Raw genomic sequence first — 7,985 nt, 5'->3', positions numbered from 1 at the left:
GCGCCGAAGTCTTAATGCAGGCGCGTGTTTGTTGGCTGGAGATTATTGTGTGTGGTTCATGCAATGCAGAGCCTGCATTGTCACACACCCCCTGACATGAGAGCAGCGCAAGTTTTCCTTTTGTAGCAAGCAGCAAAATAATTGTAACATGACGTGTTTGAGTTAATTTAGTTAAATAAAACATAATAATTAAAAAAAAAAATTGTGAATTGTGCGATGTGAATATTGAACACACGATATATCGTGCAGCCCTAATTTGAAGATAGTTTACCAAATACAATTACCTTTTTTTAGTATAAATTATATTTAATACATTATAAATACTACATAGACTTAGTTTTTGAACTATGGCTCAGACTGAGGAAATTGTGACGGGCCATTTTCCACTAATTTCAGATCTTAAATAGACTAAACTGATCATTGAAAATTAAACCTTAATATAATCCTTAGTTAGAACCCTATGTCAATTCATTTAATACTCACTTTAGCTTACCTGTATATGATTCATCAATTGTTTTCAAGCGTAATTCTAAATATTACAATTTAAACAATGAGAGAATCTTCATTGTGGTGCTGACATGGGAAATTTCCTCGTCATGGGAGCGGTGCCTTAAACTTGCTGAGTCATTGTGTGAGGAGGGAGTAAGGTGAGATTAGTGTGTGCTGGTGTTTGTCTGAACTACAGCTTCAAGAAGTTACATAAGGTTTAACTTCAAAAGAAATCCAGATAAGATTTAGGTCTAGCATCAAAACGTTCTACCATGTCGCCCTCTTGAGCAGCAACTGGTCATTTCTTTTGTTGAAGGCAGCCTGTGAGTATTATTTTGAAGATGCACAGCTATTAGTGATATCTTTGTTTTTATCTTGCTTTCTTGCTGCCATTGCAATGCTGTACAAAATATGTGTTACTTAAATATACACATTTACGAAAAGTGTTTTAGAAACACAGGTAAAAGTATACAGGATAAAGCCATCAGCTTTTTGAGCAAAAGTATCTCTATAACCTGGTTATTCTTAATCCTTTCAACTGAAAAGCCTGTTACACTATAGGGTAGACATTAAGGGTCAAATTCCACTGGCCCTCCATCTCCTAAACTGCTGGGACATTTCCGTATAGTGAATACCTTTATGTTCTACTCTTCACTCACTTGTTAGCATAGGTCGGCATTGATGTACAGAGCCGACGAAATACCTTGTTTATATTCGCATCATATTGAAGCCAACTCCATCGATCAAGCCAGTGTGGCTGAAACTTTCTCTCCCTCTTCTTCTCATACTCCCTATCACTCTCCTTTAACTCTTCCGGTGACATTCCATTATTTGAAGATTGTTATTTGCCCGGAGCTTGGCCGGTTACCGCTAGTATTAAAAACATTTTGGCGAATGGTTAGGTGGCGAGAAAGTCTGTAGTGAACGAGCGCGCTCACGGGAGCCTGCTCGCGCTGCGCTTCCGCAGCTGTTTGCTTTTCACCCAACGACAACCGCCTCACGAAACGCTATGTTGTAGCGTTAATAAACGAAACAATTTAACAAAATTGCAAGTCAAAATACCAATACTACAGGACCATTTAAAAAACGAAGAAGTTTTTTGTGGAACCAAGCGGGCAAGTGGAAAGTACGTTATGCTGGCCCGGGGGGTCTAAATAGTGCTTCCGGGCCAGCGGGCCATTTCTAATGTCAGATCTGCTTTATATTTCTGAAAATGAGTTATGCGTGTAACCTCAAACCTCAAGGATGGATTCACTTAATTTTAGACTGAAATATTGCAGTAAGTTATGGATGGATTGCCATTACATTCGGTAAATATATTCATGAACCCTTGACTTCATGATCGACGAATGCAATACCCGTAAAAGTTGCAACATCCTCCCATCAAAAAACTATTCTTTCCATCATTTTGTCCAAACACATTTGATGATATTTGTGTTTAGTGCTTAAGAAGAAATGCTAGCCCACTAAACTAAGTTGGTGAACATGTTCAACAGTATCTAACAACATATTAGTAATGTCATAATTATCATGTTAAAACTGCTGTGCCTCTGTGCAACTTCACAGACAACTCGCACCATTTTCTTTATGTTGAAAACTAATCCATAGTTACATGTAGCAAAACAACGTTGAAACACTGAAACTCAATGGATTTGGTCCAGAGATGGAGTACTCGAGTGCCGATTTTTCGGGACTCGTGACTCGACTCGCGCACTGATTGACGCGACTCGGACTCGTGAATTCTCGCACGCGATGACTTGGACTCGGACTCGAACACAGATAATGATGACGTGGACTCGGACACTCCTTGGGTGACTCTGACTTGGACTCGGACACAGGTAATGATGACTCGGACTTGGACTCGAGCAAGTTTTCTCTGGAGTCTGATGTCCTCTGTCCTGGCGTGTGCACTTGCGAGGCGAGTGGGCCCCGCTATTCCAGTCTAAAGATGTCGAGAGACACACCCCGCATCCTGCTGTATGCTTTCGTACATTCTGCTTCCACATTGGAAAAGAGCAGCGCAAAATGCTCGTTATGTGGAAACAATATTGAAGAGAAGGCTCCGTAACTACTCTAAGGATCGAGTTCAGACATATAGGCTGTCTTGAACATATAGGCTGTCTCGAACACTATCATCAGAGTAACGTGATTAATCAATAAATAAATATTCAGCCGATAACACGAAAGCACATGGCTACTTAACTTACACACGGTTACCCTTGGACCGTTGGCAATGGACAGCCTCGTGACCGGGGAAGAGATCAAGTTTACTGTGGTCTTATAGGTCAATTACCTAAGTTAATAAGTGCTGTACTACTTCGAATCTACAATGTTATTGATATAATGAACTCCTGACGTGTCATATTATCAAGAAATTTTAGCACAAACGGTTACAGTTGAATCGTTACTTATGACGTTAAGCCTACCTTCTTTACTAAAGGTCAAAATACTGTTGGAATACAGATCGAAAGCTTATATCATAAAGCGAAAATACTGGCATGCATATATTTTTGTAAAACTAAAAAAGAAAAAGGGAAGAAAAAGGTTGAATATAACAGTAAAAATTTACTGTATACCCCGAAGTATAGGTTTTATTAATATTAAAAAGGTTTTCGTTATACAAACTCGTAAATATGCCTTCGCTCGTCTTTTCGTCTTTGCCATCTGAACTTATAGACAATTAAAATAGTGGTCATTATCATTATTGACTAGTGTATAACGTGTAAAGAAGTATAACACGTCGGGATGAGGAAATTGGTGTATCCCTTTCGATTTTGCTTCCACCGGTCTTGTCGCTTTTTGGTTTCCCAGTGTCTTGATTTGGATTTTAGATTCACACGTCCGACTCACGTCGAGACGTAGGCTTAATTATACTAAACACACGTACATCCATTATAACAATAGTCAGGTCTTTTTCTCGCCGGGGGGCCACGACTCATTATGCTATTGTTTGATTGACGACGACGACCGAGGAATCACCCGTTCGTCGGTGTATGTCACTATGTCCAGATATACACTGGGTTTAGTCACAACATCAGGGTTCAGGTGGAGCTCAGTGGTGAGAAGCTCAGGTTCAGGCTCAGTGATCCACTCTCAGCATCAGCTCAGGTTCAGGCTCAGTGGGTTCCTCACAGGCTCAGCTCAGGCTCAGTAGGTAACCGGACACAAAGCTCAGGTTCAGACTCAGTGGATTCTTTCTCAGGTTCAGTCTTTTTGTTCAGAAGTACATAATTGGAAGCCCCTATCATACACAACTTTACATCGCGAGCAGATGTAACGAAAAGTGGAAGTACCAATATTAATTTAGACAGATTAAATGTTACGACACTTCGGTCAAACCGTTGTTAAAAACATTATCCACGATAAGCACCACGGCTCTCTACCCTCAGCCTCCGCCCCCATAGCTTCGATGTTCGATCCTGAAAATAAATCGTAAGCCTTGTGTCGTACATTTGGTTGAGTACCTGCACTTCGCTTCTTGCCGCCTTTGTCCTTAGGCCGAGTGATTTTACAAGCACGCCTTATTATGGGGGTTGGGTATCTAGGCACCCACTCTATAGGTTAGTGGTGTGATATTGTTATGAATATTTGGCGAATATGATTATAAAATAATAATAATAATAATAATAATAATAATAATATTTATTGTGATATAAATTTTTCTCAATCGGAAAATCTCTTCACTAATATAACATTACCGGTTATAAGAAAGGAATAAGCATTTCAAAAAGCAAAACGTGAAAATAAAACTATCATTCTTCTAGCCCTGAAGAATAAAACTTACTACTTGAAAATGGCCAAATTTAGCCAAATGAATATTTCTAGTCGGGGTCTTTCGTGTACCGATGAATCGTACGTTTTCCTTACTANACGCCGTCCACCGCGGAAAATAAACAGAAGGGCAACCATGGCAACCATGCTCCGGGGTCTTCTTCGCTGCTTTTGGTGTATTTTGTGGCGGCAGCAGCGCCACTTACAGGCCCGGCATATGTACTACAGCGTTTCCAGCGGTCTCGTGTGAACGGACACGTTAAATGAATCGAATGCGTGTGAACGGAGGACTTTTTGGAAAGCGCTGCTGCCGCCACAAAATACACCAAAAGCAGCGAAGAAGACCCCGGAGCATGGTTGCCATGGTTGCCCTTCTGTTTATTTTCCGCGGTGGACGGCGTGTGCCCCTGCTGTAAATCTCTCCGGTAGTCCACCAGCAGATGGAAAACACCCACCTCTCCGCCTCTTCCAAGGGACGAGAAAACCGTGCAGCAGAGTTTCCGTTAAAAAAAAAAATGTGCCGGTCAACATGTTAAAGTTTAAATCTTCCGGACAAAATTAGAAAAGTGCTGGTCAGAAGTCTTCTTTGTTATTTATTGAGCTTTAAAACAAATTGATAACGATTTTCCACCTTGGGACCCGTTATCGTTTGCGGGGTCCGTTTCTATTGTTTTGTTACAGCCTCGTGTAAACGAAGGGGCTAGACGCAAGAGAAACTATGCGGAGACAACCCGTATCGTCCTCGTGTAAACGGGGTCTAAAGGTAAAAACACTGAATAAAGTAGTTTCATGTGTTTCTCAAAGGCAGTTCGGCGCTGCTAACCGAGCTAGCTCAGCTTGTTGCTCTGATGACTTAAAGTGTATTTGAATAATATATTGTAGGGCCATACCTATATAAAACATGTCTGTGAAGCTTTTTTTTCAAAATACCTAACAGATCATGCATTTTAGCCATGCCTCATTTCGCTCTATTTGCTGTATTCCAGCACTGTCTTCACAAGGGCTGATTCTGTGGCAAATGAGCTGCAGCTGACCACGCCCCCCTGCAAAGGAGGGGGGCGAGGCACGAGCATCATGCTACCATGCTGTCACCATGCCACGGCAACCTCTCTTTCCCTTGATAGGTGGAGAGTTGCCCATATAGGCGGAGCTCCTTGTTTCTGACATCACAGATATTTCAAATCTGTATCAGATCCGTTGCAGCCCCGTTTTTAGAGATTTGGGTATGGAGGAAAAGAGAGAAGGTTGTGTTTTCTGACACTTGGTGAGTTCCCTGACACACCAGGGACACATATTCATGTATAAAAGATGTACAAAAGTGCATTTTGCATGATAGGTTCCCTTTTAGATCCAGACGTCCGTGACTAAAATCCTTCATCCGGTTAAATATTGTTAAAAAAAATACCAATTGTATAGCATTAAAGTTCAAGAAAGGATGGTTTGCGGACAAAAAAAAACGGTCTTTTCTTCAATTCCTGTATTTTTTCATATCGCAATATATATCGCAGGGGGAAAGAAATCGCAATGTCAGTTTTTTCCAATATCGTGCAGCCCTACTTCAAATAAAAGAATGGCATGTTTAAGAAGATGGAACCAGTGAATGTTTGTCATCTTTATCCTTCAAATGGCTTAAACAAACTTCAAATATCACTTTTTTGTTATCAACCGACCCCAGTCTGAGATCAGGGGGAACTCCAACGGTTGTCTCCAAATACGTTTTTCCAAATATATCATCCCGGTTATTCTAAGTTAATACTGTGAGCTGGAGGAAATGCAGGTCTTGTCAGGAAGCAATAGTGAGAGGACAACTCGAAACAGCCTGAGGTCACACTGACGTCACACTGACAGAGATTTGGCTCAGACAGGATTTTATCCGATTATCAGAGTCCTGTTTCATTAAGTCAAACACTTTATTTCAACATCTCACAGCAGCGCAGCCTTCCAGCCTTCCTCTTCTGCTCATGACTTACCAAAGGTCCCAAAGTTCCTGTCTACTTGAGCTGTTATCACTCTCCTCAGCTCGACCTGAGGTATAGTGCTACTGAATCCTCTGTTTGTTTCCGTCTCGTTCTTAGACTTTTGGACTTGGATGTTTCTCTTAAGGCCAAATAGCTTTTTTTAAATAAACAAAACAAACTGAGAAAAAATCTAAAAGCTTACTACTACTACTATTTTTAAATAAAATAATATAATAATAATTAAGAATGAAATACAATTAAATAAATTAAGTAAGGTTGCAATGCATGTTCATAAGCATTATATTACAACATTAAGGAGACAATTAAAGAACAGTATGATATATTTCTATACTTTTCTGTTTGCCAAGGGGTTGTTACAATTGTATCCTTATTTTATTTCTATCCGTTTCTGATTTCTTCCTCTGAAGCATCGCATTTTAATCCCTACCTCTGGGCCTTCTAAAAGTGATTCCCCAATTTCTGTTTTACTGTGACAGCATTAGCAGGAATTTGAAACAAGATTAGGTTTCTGTAGCCGCTTCAATAAGAAATGTTCTCCTCAACTAACTTTGTATCTGTTTCTGTGCAGCGGCTCTACAGGCCTTGAAAAGGAAAAAGCGTTACGAGCAGCAGCTGGGTCAGATCGATGGCACGCTGTCCACCATCGAGTTCCAGAGGGAAGCACTAGAGAACGCCAACACCAACACAGAAGTGCTCAAGAACATGGGCTACGCCGCCAAGGCCATGAAGGCTGCACATGAAAACATGTAAGAGACATTTAGAAACAAATGACAGGTTACATTTAACCATTGTTATTGTAAGTATGTAATAGAGTGGTGCAGGGATGACGTGTTTCTGTTGGCCGACCTCAACGTTTGAAGCATCTCCTTGACACAAAGCCAATGAGATTTTACCACAGATTTTGGATTATTGCAGAAAATAAGCTCTGGCGAAAACACGTTTATCATACATACATCTTTTGTTCAGCAGGATCATCTCCACATATTAGAACCACTTTTATGATTTTTGAAGAGTAACTGCAATCGGCAGAAGTTAAAAGCTAACATTAGGCTTTAAACAAACTACAGCAAGGTCACATGACTTTACGTCACCTCCGCTAATCTAAGGGTGGCAAATTTTCGGCATGATGGTGTTTTGTAGTCTCATAAGACATTTTATCAAAACATAGAAGCTGCTGACATTCACCAGCAGTGTTGGGTGTAACGCGTTACAAAAGTAACGGAGTTACAGTAATATATTACTGTAACTCCGTTACTTTTGTAACGCGTTACACCCAACACTGCCCATAATAAGAAGTTGCCAGTATACTGTGTACATCCCTGGAGGTTTAGGGGATAGGAAACACTCAAATTTAAAACATATAATTAATAAATGGGTGAAAATTGCTTGTGCCCATAATGGGCAGCATTAATATATATACCCACCTGTTGTTAATTGATAACATTACATTACATTATATTACATTACATTACATTAATTGATAAGCCTGAAACATGCACTTGTCAAGGTTCAGACGCACATTTTGCAAATATGGCAGTATAGCCATCGATCATCTTAAGATAAGATATACTTTATTGATCCCAAGTTGGAAACATTTGCGTTACATCAGCATGTGTAACAGTTGTAAATATGCAGTGGTGTTCATTTGTAAATCATTTAGTATAATCACACAAATTCTGTGTTTTATATTTAATAATTATGTGTTCTTTATTTATTGATTGTTCAATACCTGACAAGGCCGGAGAT

At 40.0% G+C, this 7,985-nt stretch overlaps 1 protein-coding gene across 1 annotated transcript in view; it reads left to right on the top strand.

Moving 5' to 3' along the window:
• The window catches only part of LOC104945812 (putative charged multivesicular body protein 4B-like protein CHMP4BP1), a 22,157-nt gene that overhangs the window by 6,842 nt on the left and 7,330 nt on the right, over positions 1–7,985 (top strand). Inside the window, exon 3 of the mRNA XM_010771531.1 lies at positions 6,808–6,985. Within this exon, the coding sequence (XP_010769833.1) occupies positions 6,808–6,985 (178 nt within the window). The remainder of the gene's footprint in view (positions 1–6,807; positions 6,986–7,985) is intronic.

The sequence above is a fragment of the Notothenia coriiceps genome, unplaced genomic scaffold (assembly GCF_000735185.1).
Source record: "Notothenia coriiceps isolate Sejong01 unplaced genomic scaffold, NC01 NC01_scaffold00010037, whole genome shotgun sequence".
NCBI classification, from domain to species: domain Eukaryota; kingdom Metazoa; phylum Chordata; class Actinopteri; order Perciformes; family Nototheniidae; genus Notothenia; species Notothenia coriiceps.
The sequence above is the reverse complement of the archived record's forward strand: the minus strand, read 5'-3'. Positions and strand labels throughout refer to the sequence as shown.